The sequence below is a fragment of the Scyliorhinus torazame genome, chromosome 8, assembly GCF_047496885.1.
Source record: "Scyliorhinus torazame isolate Kashiwa2021f chromosome 8, sScyTor2.1, whole genome shotgun sequence".
In the NCBI taxonomy this organism is placed as follows: domain Eukaryota; kingdom Metazoa; phylum Chordata; class Chondrichthyes; order Carcharhiniformes; family Scyliorhinidae; genus Scyliorhinus; species Scyliorhinus torazame.
Window position 1 is genome coordinate 31,358,570 of NC_092714.1, and position 14,621 is coordinate 31,373,190.

The following is a 14,621-nucleotide window of genomic DNA, read 5'->3' on the forward strand; positions in this document are numbered from 1 at the left end:
AAGTTACTGTGAAAATCCCCTAGTCGCCACACTCCAGCACTGCTCAGGTACACAGAGGGAGAATTCAGAATGTCCAATTCACCCAACAGCAAGTCTTTCGGGACTTGTGGGAGGAAACCAGAGCACCCGGAGGAAACCCACGCAGGCACAGGGGAACGTGCAGACTCCGCAGACAGCGACCGAAGTGGGAATTGGGCCCAGGACCCTGGCACTGTGAAGTAACAGTGCGACCCACTGTGCTACTTCTGTACACGATGAGGCATTGAATTAAATAGTCTAACTTACTTGCTGATTTGGACTCAGCAGGACTCCATAGCTCCCATTCTTTTGGATGCTACAAGTGGCTCTGTAGCTGCTTCAAGTTTCAAAACTCCAGAGAATGGTGGACAGTTTACCCATGACTGAATGACAGAACAGGCTCGAAGGCTAAATGGTCTCTTCCCATTCTGAAGTTTCTATATTTCATACGTGTAGATTTTAAATGTGCAAAGAGCACAAGTGCTATGTTTTTTCAATTTTTTTTGTCGAAAGGGTTGAATTGGCTAAACTCCAATGTATAAAAGATGCTCATTGAAGAAAAATTAACACAAGATACAAAACAAAGGATAATTCCACAAGTTCCTGAAAATCAGTTCTCAAAAGTAGATTTGTAGTCATGTTCTTAATTGCAGCAATAACTTTTTAAAATCAAGTTTATACATGTAATTTTGTTAAAACACAGTTAACTAAAAGTATTGAATAGTGAACGTACTTCAGAGAAAATGCCTTATCCATAATTTTGCCTGTATCCTGGTCTATAAAAGCAAGTTTTAGGCAGCATAGTGTAGGAGGGCCAACTTCATATTTTAGTCCAACAATTTTCAAAACTTCTTGATCCTGTTTAAAACAGAAATAAGTTCAAAAATCTCCCAGGTTTGATAAGTAATGTAATTCCTGACAGTAGAAAGTTATAGCTTGAACATATTCAAATCTCAGCCAATGCTCACTATCCAAAGTGCTACTTAGCTGGTTAATAGTCGAATGACATTAGACAGACATCTGTACCATTAGTAAAAATATAACTCAGGACATAACCATACAGATTCAACATCATTGAACAAATATAGGAAAAGAGCAAAACATATGTCAATACAAATGATGACTTCCTCAATGGCCTAATGGGTAAACACTATTGCAACAGAGAAGGGTCAGATTTCATTTCCATTCTCTCCTGAGTGTTTTCTTTTAGCATTTCAGGATGAAGAAAGATGGAAGAAAGAGGGGAAAAAGGGTTCCTAACACTGATGACTATCCAGCATCCTATGATTAAAGCCAAGTATGGAAATGCGAGCATATTGATATTGGTCTATGCTCACACCATGGTTATATGGGTAGAAAAATCACATAACGGCTGTCCTTAAAAATATTATTCTTCCCTTGGTAATGGGAATGAAATGTGCACATTCATTTAAAGTTTTATTTTAAAACCAGATATATTTCATATATTTTAGCAACTTGATACTGTACAGCTACATATGCACAGTACCACTGCTATTTAGAAATTAACTTGTGAAACTTCTTGATGAAGGCCTCTTGTTTCATTCATTCATGGGATGTGGGTGTCGTTGGTTGGCCCAGCATTTATTGCCCATCCCTAATTGCCCTTGAACTGAGTGGCTTGCTGGGCCATTTCAGAGGGCTTTAAGAGTCAACCACATTGCTGTGGGTCTGGAGTCACTTTTAGACCTGACCAGGTAAGGATGCCAGATTTCCTTCCCTAAAAGACATTAGTGAACCAGATGGGTCTTTACAACAATCGACAATGGTTTCATGGTCATCATCAGATTTTAATTCCAGATTTACAAACTGTTATGCCCCAATATGTTTTGAATTACAAATTGATTTTTATATTTTAAAACTGAAGACAAAAGACTTCAAAATGGTGGCTGCCCGAGGGTCACCTGGCTCATTGTGGATTGAAACCACTCCCTGTATAAAAATGGAATAAAAGGAACACTCCAGATTGATGCTGAATCGTTGCCCTTTCCTGAAGCTAATCCAAAAGGGTATTAGTACATTGAATGGGCCATTCAAACAAAAAGACACTGGCTGTCTTAAACTCAAGGTGGTCTGAAAACCATAACATAAGATGTATAAATGAACCTAATTACTAAGCTTATTTGGAAAATAGCTTTGTTTGCAAGCAGCTTCTAGTGGATTTAAAAACAGAAAGCAAACATGGCTTATTACATGTTCCACTGAAACCCATTTCGCTGGAAGTCATCTAAGCAGTCAAGATAATAAACTGCAAAGCATTGAAAGTGGAAGATCTTATTAGAGCAAGAAGGACTCTCCAACCAGGCACAGGTAAAGTTCACCCGAGATCCAACTTCCTGCAAATTAGACTACAAGAAACCTCAGCTTATTGAGAAACCTTTGTTTTACCAGGCCTTCATTTCAACTAAAGCATTAACTTTGTCCAAGAAGCTACATGTCTGCCATGAAAGAGACAAAGATATTTGTATGCCGTAGCAGTCCATTACTTTCACCTGTATCTAATATTTATCCATGTACATGTATGTGACAGTGTGTGTAAGACAAGTTAAATGTTGCATCAAATTTGGGGCAAATTTGATAATAAATAACCATCTTTCTTTTAAGCTTGCTGCTAGAATTATTTAATTGAAACAATCAATCCGAAGAAAACACACTCCTCTTACATATCAACATGGGCACAAAAAGGAAATACAAAAATTCTGTCTGTGACAGCCCTTAATGAATTCTTCAGGTCAAATTTTACTTACAAAAATGATTTTTTAGTCTTACCCTAAACTCCAGCTTCTGCCACGGCTGCTTGCGTAAGCTAATGGTGTATATTTTTGCTTTTTTGACGGCTTCAACATAAGCTTCATGGCCTTGACGAAAGTAGGCAACCTGTTGAAACAAATTCCTCTCAGGAATGTTTGGAATGGTCCAAAGTGTATAATTTTTTAAATGTTACTGAATGAACAATATACTCCGTCATGCCGCAGTGTGTTCCGTCAAACAAATTTTGATATTTTAAAAACTGAACACATTGTTCTTCTGCGAATGAATAATGAACATCATCATTGGTTTTCATCATACTTTATTGTATTGTATTAGCTGAAGCATAGCATCCAAGATCAGGGAGGTTATGTTGGAATTGTACAAAAACTAGTTAGGCCACAGCAGGAATACCAGATGCAGTTCTGCTCCCTACATTATAAGTATATGATCAGGTTACAAAGGAGATATACAAGGATGTTGCCAGAAACTCAGCTATAAGGAAAGGCTTGATATGGTAGGTTGAACAGAGAAAGGGGAGATATTAAATTGGGGTGCATAGGGTGGATACAAAATATTTATTTTCCTTAACAGAGAAGTCGGAGGGAAATCATTTAAAAGTAACTGGTAGAAGAATTAGAGGAGAGTTGAGGAGAATTTCTTTACCCAGAGGTTGATAGGAACCTGGAACTCACTACCTGAAAAGATGGTCGAGGCAGATCCCTTCATCACATCTACAAAATGCTTTGAAAGGCACTTGCTGTAACCTAAAAGGCTTTGGACCAAGAGCTGAAAAGTGGGATTAAAATGGATAATGTTTGTTCCAGCTCACACAGATACCATGGGCCAAATAGTCTGTGTTGTAAATTACTATCCTTTTATAATCTGCGAAATCAATTAAACATTTTATGGTGATCATAATTGACATTAACATTAATTACAAGAATGCCACACATTTTGAAAGCATTGCTAAAAAGCTATCACGATTAACAAAATTGTTGGAATATAGAAAGAATTAGTAAGGTATCCTACAGACATAAATAAGAAAAATCAGGATATGGTTAGGGCACGAAGGAAGATAAATTCACAGGTAATCAGAGTGAAATGGCAAAAATAACAAAAAACTATTTTTTTTTAGAAAATATTTTTGAGGCATTTTTAATTTTAACATTTTAAACAGAGAGATCCAACACTAGCAAAAATGCCACAATAACACACCCAACTCTTCCCCCCCCCCCCTCCCCCCTTCCCCCCCCCAAACCCTAACAAAGAAGTCGATGAACGACTGCTACCTCTGGGCCAACCCCTGTAACAAACCCCTTCATGTGAACTTAATTTTCTCTTGTCGAAGAAACCCTGCCATGTCACTGACCCAAACCCCCGACTTTGGAGGCTCCAAATCCCTCCATCCCAGTAAAATCCGTCTCCGGGCCACTAGGGAGGCAAAGGCCAAACTTCAGCCTCTCCCCCCCCTCCTGGGGTCCCGGATCGTCTGACACTCCAAATATTGCCACCTCTGGACTTGGAGTCACCCTCCCTTCCAGGACCTCTGACATGACATGAGAATCCCTGCCAGAGTCCCCTCAGCCACGCCCAAAACACATGTACATGATTCGCAGGACTTCCCCCCCCCCCCCCCACACTGCCCACACCTGACCTCTACCTCCTCAAAAAACCTACTCATCTGGGCCACAGTCATATGAGCCCTGTGGACCACCATGAACTGGATCAGGCTATGCCTAGCACACAACGAGGATGCATTAACTCTCCTCAGGGCCTTCTTCCATAACCTGACTTCCAACTCCCCTCCCAGATCTTCCTCTACACCTCCCCAATTGGGACCCCCTTCCCACTCCATCAGTTCCTTGAATATTTCCGAGACCCACCCCTCCCCAACCCCTGTTCTAGACAACACCTTATCCTAGTCCCCTTAGTGGGAGGCGGCTTTAGGACAAAATCACATACCTGCAGGTACCGGAACCCATTCCCAACCGGCAACTCAAACTCCTCTCCAGCGCCTCCAGGCTCGGGAAACCCTCCTCAATCCTCAATGAAGAGGTCCCCAAATTTCTCAATGCTTGCCCGCTACAACCTCCTGAAGGCCCCGTCCAGCCTCCGTGGAGCAAACTGGTGATTATCACAGATCAGTGAACACACCAATCTCATTGGCTGCCTCCATTGCCCCCACACCCTCAGGGCTGACATAACCACTGGGCATGTGGAGTACCAAGCCGACGAGAACGCCAGAGGTGCCGTTAACAAAGCCTTCAGACTCATGACCGTGCAAATGCCGCGTCCACCGCTCCCACACTGACCACTCTCTCACTACCCATTTCCTAACCATCGATGTATTAGCTGCCCTGTAGTAATTAATAAAGTTCGGAAGGGCCAAGCCCCCCTCCCCATGCCCCCACTCAAGAAGGACCTTCTTCACCCTCGAGGCTCTCCCGGCTCATATAAAACCCGAGATCGCCACATTAATCTTCCTAAAAAATGCCTTGGGGATGAAGATTGGAAGACACAAACACAAACCGTAATCTCGGGCGGACTGTCATTTTCACAGTCAGTACCCTCCCTGCCAATGACAGCGGGGGCACGTCCCACCTACGGAAGTCCCCTTTCATTTGCTCAATCAACCTGTGCAAATTTAGGAAGAAGTCTTACAACACCAGGTTGAAGTCCAACAGGTTTGTTTCGAAGCACTAGTTTACAGAGTACAGCTCCGTCCTCAAGTGAATGAAGAGGTGGGTTCCAGAAACATACATATATATATATATATATATATATATATATATATAGACAAAGTCAAAGATGCAAGATGATACTTTGAATTCAAAACAAACCTGTTGGACTTTAACCGTGTTGTAAGACTTCTTACTGTGCTCACGTCAGTCCAACGCCGGCATCTCCACATCATGCCCAAATTTAGTTTATGAAACTGACCCCAGTCCCTTGCCATTTGAATCCTCAGGTATCTAAAACTCCCTCCCACCACTTTAAACGGCATCTCCCTCAGTTTCCTCTCCTGCCCCCTTGCCTGGTTCGCAAAAACCTCACTCTTGCCCATATTCAGTTTGTAACCCGAGAACCGACCAAATTTCTCCAGTATCCCCATATTTCCTGCAATCCCTGTCTGTATATAAAGGAGCAAATCATCAGCATAGAGCGCAACCCTATGTTCCACTCCCCTCTCTCATTATCCCCCACCAAATGTTCGATGCTCTCAGCGCCACTGCCAAAAGCTCTATGGCCAGGGCAAACAGTAGTGGGGAGAGTGGATACCCGTCTCGTCCGCCGGCACAGACTAAAATATTCTGATCGATCCTGATTTGTCCTTCCATTCGTCACTGGTGCCTGATATAGCAACCAGACTCAAACTACAAATCTCTGCCCAGACCTAAATCTTCCCAGAACATCCCACAAGTACTTCCGCTCCACTCGATCAAAGGCCTTTTCTGCATCCATGGCAACCACCACCTCAACCTCACGCCCCTCCGCCGCCATCATTATTACATTTAGCAGCCACCTAATGTTGGACGTCAGGTGTCATGCCTTAACAAATCCCGTCTGGTTCTCTCCCCCCCCCCCTCTATTAACCCCACAACACAATCCTCTATGCGTGTGGCCAAGATCTTTGCCAGCAATTTCGCATCTATATTTAACAGGGAGATTGGCCTATACGAGCCACAGCTCTCCCAATCCTTATCCCGCTTCAAAATAAGGGAAATCCATGCCTGCGATAACGTTGGGGGGAGCACACCCAGCTCCTTGGACTCATTAAAAGCCTTTACCAGGAGCGGCCCCAACAGCCTGGAAAACCTTTTATAAAACTCAACCGGGTATCCGTCTGGTCCTGGGGCTTTACTCGACTGCATTGTCCCCAACCCGCCTATAACCTCCCCAATCCCAATTGGAGCTCCCAAATCCTCCACCAACTCTTCATCTACCCTCGGGAACTCCAGCCCCCCAGAAATCGCTTCATACCCTTCTCCCCGGCTGGGATTCAGATTTATACAGTTTACTATAAAATTCCCGAAATACATTACTCCCCCCCCCCGGATACAAAACCACCTCCTCCCCCCCCCCCCCCCCCCCCCCCCCCCCCTGCATCTCTCACTTTCCCAATCTCTCTCGTCGCCTCCTGTTTCCTCAGCTGGTGTGCCAGCGTCCCGCTGGCTTTTTCCCCATATTCATACACCACCCCCTTTACCCTCCTCAGCTGTCCCTCTGCCTTACCTGTGGACAGGAGCCCAAATTCCAGCTGCAGTCTCGGACGCTCCTTCAAAAGCCGGTCGTTCGGAGACTCCGCATACCTCCTGTCCACCTGTAAACGTTCGCCTACCAATCTGCCTTCTCCTTACGGGCCCGAATGGAGATGAATTACCCCTGTATAACCGCCTTCAGTGCCTCCCAAACCACCCCCGCCGAAACCTCACCCATGTCATTCATCCCTATATATTCCGAATGGTCTCCCTCACATTGCTCACATACCTCCTCCTCCGCTAACAGGCCCACATCCAACCTCCATTGTGGGCGCTGGGCCTTTCCATTGCTGACTTGCATGTCCACCCAATGCAGTTTAGTCTGACACCACTATTGCTGAATATTCAGCATCTACCATCTCAGCCAGCAGTGTTTTGTCCATCATAAAGAAGTTTATCAAGGAATACACATTTAGCTTATGCACATGGGAGTAAAATGAAAACTCCTTACTCCTGGACCTCCCAAATCTCCACAGATCGACCCCCCCCACCCCCCACTCCATAAACCCCCGAAGCACCTTTGCCATAGCTGATATCTTCCCAGATCTAGAACTCGACGGGTCCAGCCTTGGATCCAGGACCGTATTAAAATCTCCCCCCATAATCAGTCAATGTGAATCTAGGTCTGGATCTTCCCCAATACCAGTCGAACAAACTCAACGTCATTCCAGTTCGGGGCATATATATTTACCAATGCCACGGCCATTCCCTCCAGCTTCCCACAAACCAGAACATATCTACCCCCCGGATCCACTTCTATATTCCCCACCTCGAATGACACCCGCTTATTAACCAAGATCGCCACCCCCCTCGTTTTAAAGTCTAACCCCGAATGGAATACCAGTCCAACCCATCCCGTCCTTAACCTAATCTGGTCTCCCACCTTCAGATGCATCTCCTGCAACATAGCCACGTCCGCCTGCCTTCAGTTGCCTCAAGTGCGTGAACAAGCGGGCCCTTTTGACTGGCCCATTCAGTCCCCAAACGTTCCATGTGAACAGTCCAGTCTGGGGCGAGGGGGGGGCACCCCGCCCACCTCCCCTGCCAATCAACCACAACCTCTCCTAGGCCAGTCTGCGGCCCATGCCCCGCACCTCCCCTAGCCCACCTTTGGGCAACTACCGTCATCAACCCTCCTCCACTTTGAAAGTCCCCTCCCCGTCAGCAGTACAAGCCCACCCCCCAATCGATCTTCAGCTCATCCCCCACATTGGTTCCGTGAACTAGCCCGCCCTGTTAGCCTGGCAGCCCCGCCCATAACGCCTAGCATCCTACCCCCCACTGATTCCCCTGCCCCCGCGGTTAGTGCAAACAGTCAAAACAAAGGCAAGAAGTAAAAACAAACAAACAATCCCTCCCAAGGTCCGAACGCAGAGACCCATCCTTCAGCCCTTACCAAAGCACTGCAAACCGACCTCACCCCAAACAGGACTGAAGAACGGGGAAAAAAAATGAAACAAATCCAAACAACATAAACCCAAAGTTTCTCACAACATAGTCCATTCTCCTTCATAAAGTCCGCTGCCTCCTCCGCCGAGCCAAAGTACAACTCCCGGCCCCCATAGGCGGGCCGGGTACAGTAGACCGAACGTTTACGCCCTTCTTGTACAGGGCCGATTTGACCCTATTAAAACTCGACCTCCTCTTCGCGAGCTTTGCTCCCAGGTCTTGGTACACCCGAATCTAGACGTCTTCCCAAATACATCGCCTCGTCTGCCTGGCCACCTCATGATGCATTCCTTGTCCAGAAACTGATGCAACCCGTACCACCATTATCCTCGGTGGCAGTCAAATACACCTTCCCGGAGCAGCCTTTCCAGCATCTTCCCAACATAGGCACCCGCATCCAATCCTTCGATTCCCTCCGGCAGGCTCACGATTTGCACGTTCTGCCTCAGAGAACAGTTCTCCAGGTCCTCTACTTTCTCCAGCAGTCGCTTCTGCTGGTCACGCATCAGCCCAATCTCGGCTGCCATCGAGGTGGACTGATCCTCATGATCCCTCGCCTGCTCCTCCAACTTCTGGATTGCCTGTACCTGAGCTGCCAGTCTCGTCTCCATGCGGTCAACCACCGCCTTGATCGAATCCACCGCCCGGGCCAGGTTCTCCACACTTAATTCCGTTGTTGGGTGAACTTCTCATTTAGGAAGCTCACCAACCAAATTTTCCAGCATTTTCTCTTCAGTTTCACCAACTGGTCCATTGACCATTGAGCCGACGGGGCCAGACCCTGCCCGTCCGCCATCTCCACGTGCGTTGTCCACACCACACTCGCCTCAACCAAATGGTTCGCTTTTCCCGGGCACTTCTGGACCGCAGCTCCATAAACTAGGGGTCACTCTCTTCTGCTCTCACTTCTGTACCTTTTTCCTACAAAATTCCTGCGACAAAACGGTAAAGGCCACAAAAAGACCACCATGAGCGGGAGCTGGCAAATATGCGACCACTCTCTCCATGGCCGCCACCGGAAGTCTCAACAAATAACTACCAGGACCGTGTGACTGGATATTAGAGGCGATCAAATAAGATAAGAAGCTATTTAAAAAGGGGTGGTATTAATTGATGAACTAATTAAATTAACAGGATAAAACTCCCAGTCTGGGTGGATTACAACGAGGCATATTAAAAAGTAAGGGAAATACAAAAGCGGCACCATTGTGCGCACACATTTTCATGATAACAGGGAATGACGCCATAGATGCCATGATGGGGTAACACAATATATTTGGATTTGCAAAGTTTAATATTAGACTCATGACTAAGGATCATGCACTTGATGAAGCTTCTGCTTCAGATATCAGGATTTAATTATTTTGTGTACACAAATAGAATCTCAATAAAATTCCCTTATTTACACTTTCGGTAATATCCTGATATGTAAATTTAGAGATCGCATGTCATCAAAACAATTCCTGCTATATTATCATTTGTAACGGATTGCCAGTTTTCTTACCTCATCACCCATTTGTGGAACATAAGGTGACCTGCGCGGTACAGTATCTGTGATCCATTTCGGTGGATGCCATTCCTCTAAAATTGTACCTTCCCCAGTTGGCACAGGATTTGGTCTCTGCATTGCAAGAAGGAAAACAAAGCACAGTAATTGCAGACACACACCACCATAGACAGACCTATTCTCTCCCCAACTTAAAAATGTTTGTTTCTTGAAGAACTATTGTTTCTTAGCACCAATTACCACATATGTTCGCGAGACATGGTACGTTGGGAACTTGGGATAGTTATTAATGAATATACAAGTTAGGTGAATTAATGAATATACAATTTAGATGAACATACAACCATACTATTTAGGAGGAGTAGGCCACTCAGCCCTTGGAACCTGTTCCACCATTCAAGAAGATCATGGCTGATATTGTAACCTCAACTCCACCCTCCCTCTGACCTGTGATAACCTTTCACCCCTTAGAATCGATCTACCTCTGCCTTAAAAATATTCAAAGACTCTGCTTCTACCACTTTCTGCAGAAGAGAGTTCAAAAGGCTCAACCCTCAGAGAAAAACAATTCTTCTCATCTGTCCTAAATGGGTAACCCTTTATTTTTAAACAGTGGGTCCTACTACTAGATTCTGCCACAAGAAAAAATATTCCTGTCCACATCAATCCGGTCAAGATACCTCAGGATCTTTTAAATAAATGATTCAATTTATAAGACCTCACTAGAGCCAGCCATCTGCATTCTAACACATTTCAATGCAGGAAGCACTCCTGTTTGTCTCACCCCAACCAAATAGCCTCATTCAGATGAGAGGATGAGATAATCTTGGCAAATTTGATGAGGAATAGTAAAACCATAATAAAAACAGGATGCTGGAACCACATAGCAGACCTGGCAGCAATTGCACAGGAGGTCTTAATGATCCATATGCATCCTCCCACTAGCGTGGGGCCTGAACCTCAATCTCGACGCCAGTTGGGTCCGGAGCATAGGCACAGATCCATTTTCTCCCAGATGCTGGATTCTCCGCCTCGTCAGTAATTCCGCTACCCATTTGCATCCACTGAAAGGCCAGGCACCATATTCTCTGAGCCCGTGTGATTCTCTGGTGCTCTGGGCCAGGAATCATGTGGGCAAGAATTACTACTGGTCCTGGCAAATATGGCGGGCCAAGGAGATCCGTCTTTAAGGGAGTTGCTCCCAAAGTCCACAGGAGGGCCACCTCCCCCCCCCCCCCCCCCTCACCCCTTCCACAATGCAAGTCACACCCACACCAGAGAACCCCTAATAGACCCCCGCTCCCCCCAAGATGCCCTCTAAATAAATAAATAGACCCCCCCCCCTCCACCCAAAGATGCACAAAATAAAGAGGCCCGCCCCTAAAAAAAAAGAGACACATAGATTAATTAAGTGCTTTCCATTCACTTCCCTTCGCGGTTGAGTTAACTTTGGAGTGTTCAGCTAGAAACTGAAAACGGTACAATTCAGTTCCAGCTGGCAGTCTCCCAAAAGTTTGTTCCATCTTTGGTTTATTTGTCATGCAAAATCTTAGCAAGTGTCAGAGGCTATTTGACGTAGCAGACCTGGCAGCAATTGCACAGGAGGTCTTAATGATCCATTTGCATCCTCCCACTAGCGTGGGGCCTGAACCGCAATCCCGACGCCAGCGGGGTCCAAGAAATATCTCAATCAAAAATCAGAACTCTAACCTTGTTTGCCTGGTTCATTATAAGAATATGAAGTATATTAAGTCTCTAATCTATCTGGTGAGATTGGTTTTGAAAGACCCACTTAAAATTACCTTTCGTGGCCTTCCTTTGGGTTTCTTTAGCTTTTGATTCCATAGTACTTTAACTTTATCATCTTGTTCATCGTCTGAGCTGCTCACGATGCGTGGGGCTCGCCGTCTGGTTGGTCTCTTGGGTGGCTGAAGATTAATTCCCGCATTTGCTGTCCAATCTGAATACTCACTCGAAGAATCACTAAAGCCAAGCACGAGCCAATTTAATTTCCGTTCACATTAGTGAAAGTTATGTCCAATAATATATTTTTAAACAAACAAGAGTAATTTTTAATTTCTTTTTATTTTCTATTTTATGAAATTGAAATAGAATGGTGATGCAACAATTTTTCTCTAGAACTTAAAAAATAGACTGGCCACCACTTAATCATATCTTGTTTCTTTAATAATATGCATCTTCCAAACGGAACAGAGACCAGTTCGGTGTTCTGGATAAACCATGTACTATATTTAAGGACATAGAAATGTGGTTACAATGAAATTAAAAATGAAAATCGCTTATTGTCACAAGTAGGCTTCAAATTAAGTTATTGTGAAAAGCCTCTAGTCGCCACATTCCGGCGCCTGTTTGGGAGGCTGGTATGGGAATTGAACCCACACTGCTGGCCTTGTTCTGCTTTACAAGCCAGCTGCTTAGCCCACTGTGCTAAAACAGCCCCTGTTGCAGATAGATGGTCACACCGTATACTTGAAAAAGCCTTAGGGCCTGCATTGTTCTGATCGGCTTTTCTGACCTGAATACGATCACTTTACAATAAGACCACCAAAGTATGCCTTTAAGAAAGAGGGTCAGTGGAACTTCCGGTGGCGGCCATGATACGTCTGGTCGCACATTTATTTGGTGGCTCCCGCTCATGGTGGTATTTTTGGACCCTTTTCCCCGGCTAACGGATGGATGTGTTGGTCGAAGAAGGTGCAGGAGGGGTAGAAGGTGCAGGAGGGATAGAAGGAGAGAGTGTCCCACCAGTGGATGGATTTGTGGACCAGAAATGGTCTAAAAAGAAAGAAGCAGTTGGAGTGAGTTAGAGTTGTGCTAGCAACACAGGAGAAGATGGCAGAGAGTCAGGCACCGACCCTACCCTCTCAATGGTCGACGGAGAAGCTGGTGGGCTTCCTGAACGAGAGGTTCACTCAGCAGGGGAAGGAGGAGGATTTGGAAGACCTGGCTAGGGTGGCGGACCTGATAAAGGCGGGGATCGGCCGCCTGGAAACGAGGCTGGAGGCCCAGAGTCAGGCGATCCAGAAGGTGGAGACTGTGGGGGATCACGAGGAGCAGTTTACCTCGATGGCGGCTGAGCTGAGGTCGATGTGGGACAATCAGAGGTGGCTGCAGGAGAAGGTGGAGGACTTGGAAGAACCGGTCCCGCAGGCAGAAGTTGAGGATCGTAGGGCTGCCGGAGGGCAGCGAGGGAGCGGTCGCTGGCACGTACCTGGCTCGGATATTCGAAAAGTTGCTGGGAGAGAGGGCATTTGAATGACCATTGAAGTGGACCGGGCGCATAGGGCACTAATGAGGAAACCGCAGGGGAACGAGCCGCCGAGGGTGATGGTGGTGTGCCTGCACCGGTTCCTGGATAAGGAACAGATCCTGAGGTGGGCCAGGCAGACAACGCATTGTACCTGGGAGGGCAGTGAGATGCATGTGCATCAGGACCTGGGTGTGGAGCTGGCCAAGAGCAGAGCGGGCTTTAACAAGTTAAAGCTGGCCCTCTTCAAGAAGGGGGTGAAATCTGGTATGCTGTACCGGCGTGCCTGCGGGTGACCAACAAGGGTCGTGAGCTGTACTTTGGGACGCTGGAGTTGGTGATGGAATTTGTTGGGGAAAATGAACTGGCAGGAGAAGGAGGACTCTGAACTTGAGGAGATGCGTGCTTTCTGTTCCTTCGGATTTGTCTTAGTATTTTGTTTGGGACCATTGCACTGTGTTTTTTCTTTGTGGGTGATGGTGGGTTGCTCTTTTCTTTGTGTTTGGATTAGTTTGATCCGAACTGGGACGCTGTGGAGTTCATGAGGCGGGTGCTGGGTAAGATCCCCGATTTGGACTCGCACCGGTTGATATTGGGTGGGGATTTTAATACAGTGCTGGATCGGTCGAGTTAGAGATAAGGGAGGGTGTCGGCGGTAGCGAAGGAGGTGAGGGGGTTTATAGAGCACATTGGGTGGGGGGGGGGGAGGGGGGGGGGGTCCAGGGAGGTTTGGGAGGCCGAGGGTGAAGGAATTTTCGTTCTTCTCACATGTGCACAGGGTGCACTCACGGATTGACTTTTTTGTGCTAGGTCAGACGCTGCTGGTGGGGGTGGTCAATGTGGAGTATTCAGCGATTGTTCTGTCGGATCATGCTCCGCATTGGGTGGACTTGCGGGTAAATAAGGGAAGGTGCCGCACCCGCAGTGGAGGCTGGATGTGGGGATTTTGCCAGATGAGGCGGTTTGTGAGAGGGAGAGGGCAGCCATTCGGAGGTATGTGGAGCCGAACGACAGGGGAGGTTTCGGCAGAAGTTTTGGCGGCCACGTTATGGGAGGCATTGAAGGCGGTTGTGAGGGGAGAGTTTATCTCGATACAGGGGTACAGGGAGAAGGCGGAAAATTGGGTGGAGTGGGACTATCTATGGTGATTCTGGGACAGTTTGGGTTTGGATAGGGTTTTGTGGACTGGGTCGGTTGAGGTACCAGGCACCGGTGGCGAGCTTGTGGACGAACCGGGTGAGCTCGGACTATTTTAGACTGCATCGGGGACGAGACAGGGATGCCCACTCTCTCCATTGCTCTTTGCCTTGGCTATAGAGCCACTGGCGATGGCGTTGAAAGCGTTGAGGGG

General features: G+C 46.5%; 1 protein-coding gene across 1 annotated transcript in view; it reads right to left on the bottom strand.

Moving 5' to 3' along the window:
• The window catches only part of LOC140427719 (bromodomain and WD repeat-containing protein 3-like), a 236,332-nt gene that overhangs the window by 92,665 nt on the left and 129,046 nt on the right, over window positions 1-14,621 (bottom strand). The window contains exons 23-26 of the mRNA XM_072513258.1: window positions 11,805-11,985; window positions 10,000-10,116; window positions 2,806-2,913; window positions 752-876 (exon numbers count right to left, since the gene is read on the bottom strand). Of these exons, the coding sequence (XP_072369359.1) occupies window positions 752-876; window positions 2,806-2,913; window positions 10,000-10,116; window positions 11,805-11,985 (531 nt within the window). The remainder of the gene's footprint in view (window positions 1-751; window positions 877-2,805; window positions 2,914-9,999; window positions 10,117-11,804; window positions 11,986-14,621) is intronic.